Source organism: Camellia sinensis, chromosome 13 (assembly GCF_055761805.1).
Source record: "Camellia sinensis isolate YWXY chromosome 13, ASM5576180v1, whole genome shotgun sequence".
Classification (NCBI taxonomy): Eukaryota; Viridiplantae; Streptophyta; class Magnoliopsida; order Ericales; family Theaceae; genus Camellia; species Camellia sinensis.
The window spans coordinates 13,665,391-13,679,150 of NC_138973.1; the positions used below are offsets into that span (position 1 = coordinate 13,665,391).

A 13,760-nucleotide genomic window follows, 5' to 3' on the forward strand; every position below is an offset into this window, starting at 1 on the left:
GGATGACAATTTGAAGTCGACCCGACGGGGATCCGATCCCCCGACTCTGAATGGAACGGTTTTTCACTGAAAAATATTCCAATGGGTCAAGGATGGTGTTCCAAAATAAATTTCCGATCATTTTCTGACGGGGATAGTGATACCTTCCCCAGCCCCAAACCCATCCCGAACCCGGACCCGGACCCGAACCCGTTTACCCCGATATGAAATTACCGTTGTAACCCTTCCTATATATATGTTTCCCTATTCTTTTGACTCAATTTAGGCCCTCTTTCTCTAAAACCCTCTCCTCCCTCCAATCTCTCTCTGATCTCCATCATTGCCTCACGTCGATCTCCCTCCCTCCGATCTTCATCACTGCCTTAAAGCCGATCTCCCTTTCTCTAATCTCCATCACTGCCTCTTGTCTCTCTCTCTCTCTTTCTCTCTCCATCACCGCCAATCGTCGTCGTCCCTCCATCATTAGAGTTTTGTCGCTTCTGTCGCCTCACCAACGCTGGTGTGAGACCTTCGTCCATCTAAGCTCAGATCTGTTGTTGATGAAGATAAAGAAAATGATGATCTGTTGAATGTGTTAAATTTTTTATTTTTTACATTTGATAAATATATATGCTCAGATCTATTAATGATGTTGTTGTTGTTGATAAATATATATGCTCAGATCTGTTGAATATTTATGTTGCTGTTTTTTTTTTTTTTTTTTTTTTGCCGGGAAATTTTCGGGATTGAGGAAACCCAATCCCCGTTAGGGAGCGGTGATAGGCTTCCCGTCGAGGATCGGTACCGGAGACGGAGAAATTTTTACCATCGGCGATCAGGGACGGGGAGTGTGATCCCCGGCCCCGCCCTGGCCCATTGCCATTCCTAATCCTATGTATATATGATCATACATTTATATATATATATATATATATATATATATATTGTGGTTATTCATAGAATTACGTTCGATAACATTAAATAGCTATAAAACTTTAGTTCTCACATTTGTCTTGCATTTGTTACAATTGAAGTGGGTGGTAAATATATGTTGGAAGACAAGGGGGAAATGAATGAACTATGGGGGCCTATGTTAAATTACTTTTGAAGTAGTGGAATTAGAATTCTAGAAATTAATGTTGTGTTTGGTTGAAGGATTTGAGGAGGGATTCGGAAAGAGAAATGGAAAAGGAAAGTGAAATTTGAATAAAACATACCTATATTTCACCTAGTTTCACACACTTTTTCTCTTTTCACCTAGTTTCACACACCTTTTCTCTTTTTCTTTCCAAATCTTTTCCCAAATCTCTCAACTAAACACAAGATTGTAGCAATTTTCCTATATATTGGTACTACTAACATTTAACTTGTTAGGTTGGAATGAATTATATATGTATTGGTCGAATAAGTTATTAACATTTAACTCGTAATGATGGAACTTCCAGAATCAAGGTCTGCCTAATAACCTCCAATTTATAAAAATTCCCTCCTCAAAAATCACAAATCAATCTCGTTATAGAGTTATAAATTTACAAATTATTTTTCAGAAAAAATAAATAAATAAAAATCTAGCCCTGGCTTAAAAAAAACAAAAAAACAAAAACAAAACATGTGTTTGAGAGTATTTCCAGTACCTGACTATTATTGCATTCCTATCCCTGCTCAGATCAAACCTCTAAAAAACGAGCAAGTTGTACCAAAACCACAACAGCAATTGTCAAATAATAAAGGTTAGATCTCATAGAGCTCAAATCTCATTCTCAACCATTGACCAATATGAGCACAAACCTTTGTTGCCTCAAATTGCACGTTCCATATGTTTCTTGGATTTTATAGTTTTTCGCTCCCATCGAGTAGGTTCAATAACTTGTCCCAGTGAAGATCAAATAATCTTTGATGAATGAAACTCCATCAGCAGCCAACTCTAGTTCCCAATCAGTGATCATGAATCTATTTTCAAGTAATCACCAGAAATCTTTGCATGAGCATATCCCATTACTGAAATGGTGAAACCGATTTCTGTCCCTGACCACTATTTCACGATTATAGATCTTCGAAATGAACTTAGTAGCAGAATGACAATCTGCACAAACTCGCAAATTCTTCACAATCCGAATAGGAGTTCCAGGTGGCGTCTTCAAAAGTGCGAATGCAATAGCCAGTTTTTCACTGTGCCTATTCAAAGCATCTTCTTTATCTTCCTCATCAATATCCAGTAACACCTCTGATGTAGTAGGAAGATATCCAGCCCTTTTCATCTCCCTCCCCATCTCATCCACCATCTGATAAATCTCTTTGTACTGATTATGCGTCTTATCTCCCGCCACAAATTCATAGATTTCGTTATCTAGCTCAATCATAGTGCTCCCGGGGATCTTTCTCATTCCCTTCTTCTCCATCACCTCTCTAATCACAGTTTTCTTTTCCCAGTGAAACATTTTTGCATAAATATTTGAAAGTAATACATAATTCGATTCATGCATAGGCTCATTTCTGATCAGCTGTTTGGTGATGCTTTCACCAAGTTTGAGCTCTCCATGGACACGACAAGCAATAATCAGGGCTCGCCAAATGATTGGGTTCGGTTCAATGGGCATTTTCTGAACAAATTCTAGAGCCTCTTTGATGAGTCCAGCCCTGCTTAATAGATCCACCATACAGCCATAGTGCTCTATCTTAGGTATAATTCCAAAATCTTTTGTCATTGAATTAAAATAGTACCAACCTTCTTCGACTAACCCGGAATGACTACAAGCAGATAGCAACCCAATAAAGGCGACATCGTCTGGGGCTGTCCCGGTCTCTCTCATCTCCTCAAACAAAGTGACAGCTTCCGAACCACGACCGTGCATTGCCATACCAACAATCACAGAAGTCCAAGAAACAATGGTCCTCTCACTCGTGTCCCTGAACAAATTCAATGCTTTATCTACATCGCCGCACTTTGCAAACATGTTTATGAGCGCATTACAAAGCTCCAAACTTTTATGAACTTTTGCTTTGTCAATGTAAGACTCGAGCCATTTCCCAAGCTCCAATGCACCTAAGTCAGTGCAAGCAGACAGAACCGAAACCATAGTAATCTCATCAGGGCGAACCCCAGAAATCTGCATTTCCCTAAACAATCCAACCGCATTGATCGACATGCCCAACCGAGCATACCCACCAATCATGGCACTCCAAGACACAGAATCTGGTTTGGGCATTTCATCGAACAATGTCCGAGCAAACTCAAGCCCTCCTCCACAACAACAATACATATGAACCATAGTGTTTTGAACATGAAGATCAGTATCAAAACCGATTTTCAACACTGAGCCATGAACCTGTTTGCCTAAATTCAAGCTTCCAAGACCCGCACAGGCCTTGAGGACAAATGGGTAAGTGAATTTATTGGGCAAAACTCCAGATTGCAACATGAATTTGTAATAACAAAAAGCACTGTGCTTGGATTGACTACTAGTTTGAGCATAGGCTCTAATGACAGTGTTGAAAAGGAACGCATCGTAGAGAGAAGTATCGGCATCATCGGAGGCGAATAAAAGGCTCGAGGCGTAGTGAATGGAGTTGAGATCGGAGGATGTGGACGTGAATTTGGTGAGGACTAGTGGGTTGTTGTGGAGACCCAGTTTGAGGATGTGAGTGTGAAGTTGGGTGAGTTTGGGAATAGAATCGCAGGATTGGAGGAGAGCTAAGCAGGTTTGCTCTGCTGCTCTTTTGTTCACGGCGGTGGAGTGGGGGTGATGGAGAGAGGTGTTTATAGTACGGAGGAACTTGGATTTCGAGGACGAAAACTGCATTTACTTTGATGTTTCTTTGTGTTGGGTCTGAGAGAGAGAGAGAGAGAGAGAGACTTTATGAGAAATTTCTCTGTTTCTCTCTGTTTGGTTTGGTGCAAAAGAAAATGATAGAAACTACAATCTCTTCCTCCTTTGTTTTTGTAGTTTTCCAAGTCAGACTAATTACCACGGGAACAAGTCTTTGGGTTTGATCGTCCTGGCTGTTGGATAACTGCTTCAAGCCTTCAATCGTTTGTTGACTGTTGTAGTGAATTTATGATGTCAATTTGCTGAGGCTTGTGAATCTGTATTTTGTCCCCATTTTGAAACTTTAGCCAACTGTAGTTGTATTTCATATCTCTATATTTTCTAGTCAAATGCATTTTTAATTTCAATAGATCCTTTTTAGTTTTTATGGTCTATGCTCTACGTTATGATAGTTCATACCAGTTATCCGTTTGTCATGTCTTTTTGGGCTAATTTAGATATATAGGATAAAATTGATTATTTGAGTCAAATAAAATAAAATATCATATTTAAATTATAATTATTTTATTTTTTCTTTCATAAACGTCAAAATATATTTAAAACGAGACTTTTTGACTCAAAACTAAAATAGTTAAAAAGTCAACTCACATCTCAAACGAAGTCTAAACTGACAAAATGCGAGTATATATTTATGAAACATCCCTGTTTCTCTCTGTTTAGAATGAAGGGAAAGTAAAGGAAAGAAGGGAAGACTAGACATATTTGATTGTAAATTAAGTATAACGCAGTGGGTAAAATTATTAAGATCATAACTTAGGTGATAGAACCTGAAGCGAAAAACCTTATGGGTAAATCACGTGCTTTAAAAATACGAACAGCGAACACTCAGCAGTGGAGTGATACCACAATATGAGTATTACCCACACAAGTTACAGTGCAAAAAGCTTGATCGTTATTTTAATGGGAAAGAGTCAGTTTAGGAAAAACATTCGTTAGTTGATTCATTCTATATCCCATATATCGTATCAGATATATAGGCTAAGTATATCATCTATCCATATCAATTGATATGATAGATATAGATATCATGAGTGGGTTATCCAAATAGGTTTTGAATTCAAATTCAAACTTACATGGATAAGGTTCAAAAGGGTCATGGGTCATGCCACATGGGTGCCCAATTTCTAACATCACCCACTCGTACATGAGTTGGCATGACACTACCACATCTCTATCTCAATCTCTCCAAAAAATGAACAATTTCATATTAGCCAATTCACCGTGCGACCGCTAAGAACACCTGCATGTGGGAACTCTATACTAGAAACTAAAAAATAAGCCAGCATAAAGACATCAACTCAAAAATAAAAATAATGCCTCATATACCCCAGACCCATCTAATTACACTGGTCCAAAAAACATCTCTAATCGCTTAAAAGGGCATGTTTGACCCTCTCAATTCTTGCAATATATTCACACTCAATCCGTCTCTCATACAGAGCGATGTGAGTTGCCGATAGTGAATATACAACAGTGGTGTAATACTAGATGATCTTCACTTTGCCCTCATGCCATTTAGTTTAGGATTGACCTATTTCCCAGTGATGTCCCTTGAGGCCGAATCATACATGACCATAGGCAACATACCAAAGTAGCAAACACATCAACCCCTTACCTTATGACATAATCAAAAGTCACAAAAGGGTACATAAATGAAAGTCATATCAATAATGACACGTAAGACTCACACGGTGAGGAAACAAGGATCCATTCTCTCACCTCATTACTCGGTCGCCAAGCATATATGGTATGAATACATGTTACGGTGGAATAACTCTTCCAAAAGAGTGACATCATACTCGATACACCATACAAATCTTAGTCTAACCGTTTTCTAGCGCCTAACCCGAATTCTCTATTTGCTCGTCTTCCAAGCGCTAAATGAGATCTCGCATCTGGCTAATCATAACAGGCACAATATGGAAAGTGGATACTAACATCCATGTTTGGTCCTTAACACAACCTTATCTTGGTTGTAACCAAGGTGACATACATAGTGGATAATTTAAGCCTCTCTTGACTCCAAATAAAAATAAACCACTAGTCTCATCCTTGCTCGCTCCCCAACACTAAGGGCGATTGCTCGTGTGAGTAAGCCAATCTTGCCTGATGACATCATCATCTATCAATCATTATGACACAAACCATAATAGTGTCAACAAATAAATTATCGATTTTAAAAAAACACGACCACAATCTACGCAATTCTAGATTCCAAGCATAAGCCTTATCAGCACCACTTACGATAAGCATATACAACGGAATCCACCATTTGCGCCTCACATGAAGTGGGTTAAGATCACTACCTCTTGCGCAATTACCTCTCTAAAGATTTTTTGGTGACCAATCTGTGTTCATTCAATATGCGCCCAACTAGCGCATTGAATCTTACAAAGAGCAAATTAATATACAACTAGTAAAGCATTCTATCCACAGTCTAATGAGCAAGATCAATATCTAAACAACTCAGTTGACCATTTACCAAAGATAACACTTATCATGCTAAATATGCCTACATAGCGTACTTCAGGCTCCCACAAAAAAAATAAAAAAATAAAAAAAAAATCAAGGAATATAGGTCATCTGTTTCTCCCAAAGACAATCCGAGGATTCACTCAATAGCTAAGGCTCTGGCTTTTACCGATAAGTAAGTTAATGGGTTTGAAATTTTGCATCTAGAATCATTCTAGGATATTCCTTATGTAAGTCATCAAAGACAAACTGGAAATTCTCCCAAAACAATCCCTAAGGATCGTACATCCAAGCATATAAATTACATCACCCATGTCCATCATATCTAAAACAGAGGACCGCCCACCCTAGGTGGCGACAACCTTATAAATTCCTGGCTCATAATGATTAAGTAAGGAAAAACTTCTTTTAGACCAATGATCATGCCTCAGTGGTCTTCATCAATCATCGTTGGCTTATCATGGCTCGATGAAATCTAAGAACCACGATTTGGATAACTATTTTAGGTTGTAAAAGATTTATTGAAACTAGTAACCTTTTTGCTCTCCTAACTTTTCACCATAAAAGCAGAAGGTAAATCCCTACGGATCTACTTATTCAATTCTCCAACGAGAAGTTGGGTCATAACGTCCACAAATCAATGTTCCGAACTTATGTCAATCATAGCCTAAGTCGAAATAACCTCACTCCCCAGGAGGAAGTTTTCCCATGATCTACATTTTTCTCAATGGTGTGACTTTTTGGTATCTAGCGAGCCTTATGCCTCAACAATGACTCTTCAAATTGCACATAACTTTAGAACAGTTTCGCGTCATAATGGAAAGTCAACCAAATTATAGAAATGGTTAATCCTCAAAGACTTTGTCTTAAACTGTGCAGCGTTGATCCACTTTTTAAAAACAGGGAACTAGAGCCTTTGGCATTATCCTAGGCTCTTTATTATCTTGCGGAGCAATCATGAATGTTTCCCTCTCAATCACCTAGTGATGACATGGAAAATTGTCACATTCGCTACCACGCAACAAAGAATGTAGAGTATTCTTCTTTAATGGAGTAATCCACTAGTAGGCACATCGCTCCCACTATCCTTAGGATATTGAAAATTTCTCTCCATTTTCAACTAGGCTACATAAAGCGCTATGCTTAGAATTCTCTATCTTATAGAGTTCCAAAACTCTATCTTATAGAGTTCCAAAACTCTATCCACGTCACCTTTACTAAGAAAACTTTATGTGACTTAGTTACAGTACCACAAAGCTACTTACCTATATGCACATGACCCAGAGGGTTTACATGACAGCATACAATAATGCGCCACATGACCCTATGTGTTTACAAGACAGCATACAATAATGTGCTATAGAACCCTAGGTCTTAACTTCGCAACCTTATAAGAAGTAAAATAAAGATAAGCTGCTTAACGGTTACAGATCGCCCATAGATAGCTCTCTGCTAACCCATTACTCAAATGGAGCGTAAAATCTGATATGGAGGGCACTTAGCTAGGGATATAGGCAACAAACTAGTGCAATTCCCAATTGGGAAACATTTTGTGCCATCATCCACTTAACATTAGCAATACTTAATAATTTATCTTTACTACACCATTGTGTTGTTGAGTACTAGAAATAATCAATTTTTCAAGCATCCATTTCTCTTCACAGAGCTTTTTAAAAATAACTCAAATAGATACTCACAACCTTGGTCAAAACTAAAAATACGAAAGTTGTTATCTGATTGATCTCGACCTCATATGTGCAATGTCAAAAATTATCTCAAAACTTTTAACTTATAGGAGATTAAATAGTCTTGACTCAGATGCATATCGTAATCTATAAATGTGTCGAGATTGAGGCTTAGCTATCATACCCTTACACATATCTAGTCACAAATATCATAGTGGACTAAATGCGCCAATACAAATGCCCTTCTGCAGCTTTCTTACTTACTTGTGTGCAACCATTGCGAACAAAGTTACACATTCATATGAGAGCAGGATGTCATAAGCGAGTGGGCCCGAGAGGGCCTACTCAAACCATCATTGTCATCTTCTCATTAATGTGATTAAGTATAATAAGCTACCAGTTCATGACCAATGTCATAAACTAATTCCAATCATCCTAATGTGTGAGTTCTCAAGACAAGTTTTAAAGGTTTAGGCCTAACTAGGTAATGACTCACGACTAATTCATATTCACTAGATCATAAAAGAATGTCATGGAGATATCAAGTGCGCCTAAGTCACAAATTTAACTAGTAATTGCTAATCCCCTACACCTTCAAGTCAATTTTATTCTCCATACACTTTACTGCATATAGTTGAAAGATGACGATACTCCTCTTGCCATCTCTGTTTCTCGCTTCATAGTTGCTTGCAATTAATTCTACTATCCACAAGAACGAGAGAATAAGCTATCAATCTATAACAGCTCCCAAAGTAACTTAAGCATGAATTAGACTTAACATGATGTTCTCACGAGCCATGCGTCAAATTCTTAGAATCATAACAACATTTTCAGCCTTGACCTTTTTATTACTATGATGCAACGTTTGCGCTTAGTGGTAAACGTCATTCAAAAATGTTAGCCTAGCCAAGTAATCATACAAAGAAACACCTCTTCATGTCTTACACTCAAGTGTGGAAACAGTAAGTGTCCAGACTTAGACAAGTTGGCAATGCTAATAGATTTTGCAACCACTTAGCACTAATCTTTTCATTTAGTGTTAATAGATTTTTCTGCTACTAAGTGCTAATCTTTTAACTTCAAGTGATACTTTAATGCACACTATTATAGTGCATGAAATTTTGCTCCATCCACTCCGAACAGTTGGATAGAGGGCAAAATACTGCTCATGCTGGCTACTCGTCTCACACTTAATGACTAATTCATTTAAGCTCGAATTTCTTGAATGACGTGACTCTTAAATGTTACTTCATCCAATGATACAACATTATTACAAGTCAAATTACAAAGTCAATCCGCGCAGCTCAATAGTCAAGATCATATACAGATCTATTGAGGGTTTACTAATTTCACAACTCTAATACTCACCAATCAAAACTACGCAGCATGCTGCTAATCATAGCGCACGTATCAATTTTTTATTTTTATTATTATTATTATTATTATTATTATTATTATTGTTCCAAAACAAGGCAACAAAATCACGACAACTTTGAGTCATGTTTCCTTACTTTGGCTCAATAAGGTCTGACCTAAAGTCTCCAAGACTTTTTGCTCATCTGAAGAATAGGATTACATTGTTCACATTTGAACATCTCTATTAAGTGCAGGTCAACCAAATTAACTTCCATAAACTAAATCAATTTAGAGAGAAATTCGCATTGGGATTAATTTGATTAGCATAATATGATTTTGCCGCAAAAATCTAAATTAAATAGTGACAATATTTACACAAGTCGCAAGATCAAAAATCTGGTATGCTCGTAATCAACTCTTGCGCCATAGGTGAAAATTATCTAAAATTTAATTTAATTCATGCGCAAAATATTAGTTTTCGGGAGTAAATCTACAAAGACATATCTCTCAACCGAACAACCTCCCACTGACTATGGCATATCTAAAAGCATGATAAAATATTTTAATTCCATACAATAGCATCTTAATATAGATTCATAATCAACTCACGTTATGTTATATTTAGTAATGGAATATAAATTAAAAAAAAAAACAATTAATCATGCTATTCTAATCATAACATATTAAAAAAAAAAAACCTAGGCAAAAAAATAATAATATGCTATGTTTAATATTCAGATTATGCCATAACAGAAAGTATATCACTTCTGAAATTTTTCTAGAATTTTTTAGTATTTTCTGAAATTTTAAATAATTAATAAACACACATAAAATCATAAATAAATATTCCAGAATCTGAAAAAATGCAACAACTATACCAGTAAAAAGTAAACCATTACAATGGTCTATAGTAAAAATTTCAGCTCCAGAAACTTAATCATGCAACACCATATGCATTTTAAAGCAGAAATAATGAATTATTATTTCAGGAAAAATATTTTTTATTTTCATAAAATTTTGAAAATTTTACAGAAGATAGAAAATTTAATTATGAGTCTAACAGTACTAACCACGCCTAAAACAAAGCTATAACAAATTATTTATGACCATTTAAAGCAATTCTGAATTTTTAAAACAAACAAACAGAACCTTATACCCAGCTGCCAAACCAGCCAAGCCGGCACGGGAAACGGCGCGGCTCGACTTGGCTCTGCGCTCGGCGTAACAAGGGCGCGCGCGTAGAAGACGCAGACAGCGCGCTTGTGATGGCGCGTGGAGGCGTGTGGGAAGCCCGCCTAGCGCATGATGACGAATGGTGCACGCATGGCGGCGCTGACGGCATCAAATGGCGCATGCAACTCACGCACCACCTTCCAAGGTATTTTTTGATCCGATTTTTGTACTGTCGGACTCCATTTTTCAAAATAAAATCAATGGTTGTATCAAAAAATACATTTAACAAACCCAAATAATAGGGTGTATTACACTCTCTCAAATGAGAGTCTGCACTTCATCATCTTCTTCCCTAAGCTACCAAAAAATAAAACGAACCCAAATTAGGGTTTGATATATCTCATCACCCGTAAATCCAAATCTAACAAATAATATATGGTTTCGAAAGTCTCGAAACAAGGATTCTAAATATGTAAGATTTGCAGAGTGAAATTAAAGCATGTAAAACCGTCATGCATGTAAAGTTTCGAAAATATAAAATGGGTCTCCATTTTTCTTGAAATCTAACCGTTGGATTTTCATGAAACTTTGCAGATATGTTCTACATTAAATATACTACAATATATATATATATATATAAATTTTAGGTCGATCGGAGATAGTTCAAAAAATTATTAATTTTCATGCATATATCGTGTATATATTTATATAAAATTATACACATATTTTAATATATAAAAATAAGCACGAAAATACTCATTACAACTCTGATACCAATGTAAATTAAGTATAACGCAGTGGATAAAATTATTAAGATCATACCTTAGGTAATAGAACCTGAAACAAAGAATCTTGTGGATAAATCACGTGCTTTAAAAGTGTGAACAACGAACACCCAGCAGTGGAGTGATACCACAATATGAGTATCACCACACAAGTCACAGTGCAAAAAACTCAATTGTTATTTTAATAGGAGAGAGTCAGTATGGGAAAAAACATTCGTTATTTGATTCATCCTATATCGCATATATCGTATCAGATATATAGACTAAGTATATCATTTATCCATATCAGTTGATATGATAGATATAAATATCATGAGTGGGTTATCCAAATAAGTTTTGAATTCAAATTTAAACTTACATGGATAAGGTTTAAAAGATGGGCGCCCAATTTCTAACATTAATTTTATATCACTACTTTTCTATTTGAACCCTAAGCACACCCAAGTATGATGTATAGTGTCTTAACAAAATAAAATTTATATGCATTTAATCTACTCCTACGAAGAAAAATACACAGAATGTTTAATGTTTTATTATATGTCTCACATTTTGCGTTTAGTCCTATGTGTAATTAGACTTATTGAAAATTTTAATCTCAATCACTCATTATCTTTCTTGGTATAATTCTGTGTGCAGATTCTATGCACCTATCATTGATGAAATAGAATTAACATTTGTTGCAATTTATGACTTAAGTAAGATGTATAAATCCCTAAAATCAAAAAATAAAAAATCACATGCATTTAGAACTAAAACTACATACAAGGCACAACAGACCTAACATTCAAAAAGGTAGCAAGATCAGTTCCTCCGGGTAAGTGGGTAAGTTTTTTGGAATTTCAGTTGCATACCTAGTCCATACTTTACTTTCAATGTTGTTTGGGAAGTCTTGAACTTAGGTTTTTTTTTTGTTTTTTTTACAAAAAGACAAATTTTTTGCAAAATTAAAAAAAAAACATATCCAAACAAAATATCACATCCAACCCCATAATCATTTCACTTTTTCTCTCACAAACATCACATCCAATCACAAAAAAACTCAACTATTTTTCCAAATATATTTTTTTTTTCTCCAATAATATCCTACAACTAAAAAAACTTACATAAAAACTCATTTCCCAAACACCCACAAAGAGAACATGCTATATATCACTCTTTTGTATGTCCTAAAATGAATTTGTTATTTTTTATTCTTTTTTTTGGCAAATTACATATACCTCCCTCGAGGTTTAGCTAAATTATAAATACCCATTGAGGTTTCGGAAATTACAGCTACCCCCTGAGGTTTATATTTTCATAACAAATTGCTCCCTGAAGTTTATATTTTCATAACAATATGCTCCCTAATTTGTTAGGCAAATGGTGCTTTCAGGGGGTATCTGTAATTTCTCAAACCTCAGGAGGTATCTGTAATTTTGCTAAACTTCGAGGGGTATATGTAATTTGCCCTCTCTTTTTTTAGAAATTCATTTGTTATCCCTTTTGTCGATTTATTTACTTTTATAATAACAAAAATGAAATGAAAATGTGACCAAAATCAAAACTCATTAATGTTATGGTTGAAAATTAAATTTGTGGAATGAAAGGAAAAATAACAATGTTATATGTTTTAAAATGCCATCACCATATTTGTAGCATGAATATTAATGAAGAGTGAACAACGGAAGCTCATTAATATTACGTTTAAATTTTAAATTTATGAAATAGAAAGAGAAGATTGGCAAAGAAAAATGAAGTAAAAGTATATATTGTTTTCATTTATTCATTTGGAGCAAGAAATTAAGAACAAAATGAATATGCATTTATGAAAAAAAAAAGTCATTTTTCGTTTAATTACGTAATTGCTCATAAACAATGAATGTGTGTGTAATTTTATTTTTCTTTCCTTGACAAATCTATCTTGATCACAATTTGAGTCTCTCACATTTGCTAATAAACAAATATATTGGATTTCTCTCTAGTCTTAGAAATATATCTTACCATCTAATTTGACATTTGACAACTAGTTTATCAAGTCGCAAATTATAATCACTTAAATCTATGGTATTTTTATATAATATATTGTCAAAAATTATACTTGTCACCATTATCATATTTATTTCATAGAATATTTTTATAAGTTGTCATCTATTTAAATGATAATCTAAATACTTACGATTATCAAATTGATTTTTTTTTTCACCCATAAAGATTGAATTAAATAAAAAAATAAGTCAGACAGAAGAAAAATCAAGTCCTTAATAAATATATGCATATTTATAATAAAAATAGGGTAAATTATAAATATATCCCGTCAGATTTGTTTAAAATACGAATTGTCTTACTGTGATTTAGAAAATTATAAATATATCTTTATCATAATTTTTTATTTAATAGAATTAATTAAAAAATTAAAATTACTAATTGATTTTCTATAAAATAATAAAATTATTTGAATTATTATTTGAAATAAATTTTTGATATCATTAAAAATTGTTAATTAA

The 13,760-nt window shown here is 34.9% G+C and overlaps 1 protein-coding gene across 1 annotated transcript; it reads right to left on the reverse strand.

Annotated features, from left to right (window-relative positions):
- Positions 1–1,409: 1,409 nt before the first annotated feature.
- Positions 1,410–4,139, reverse strand: LOC114307413 (pentatricopeptide repeat-containing protein At4g21065). The gene has a single exon (XM_028252821.2). The coding sequence runs from the start codon at positions 3,777–3,779 to the stop codon at positions 1,944–1,946; it is 1,836 nt and encodes a 611-aa protein (XP_028108622.2). The 5' UTR covers positions 3,780–4,139; the 3' UTR covers positions 1,410–1,943.
- Between the last annotated feature and the right edge of the window lie 9,621 nt (positions 4,140–13,760).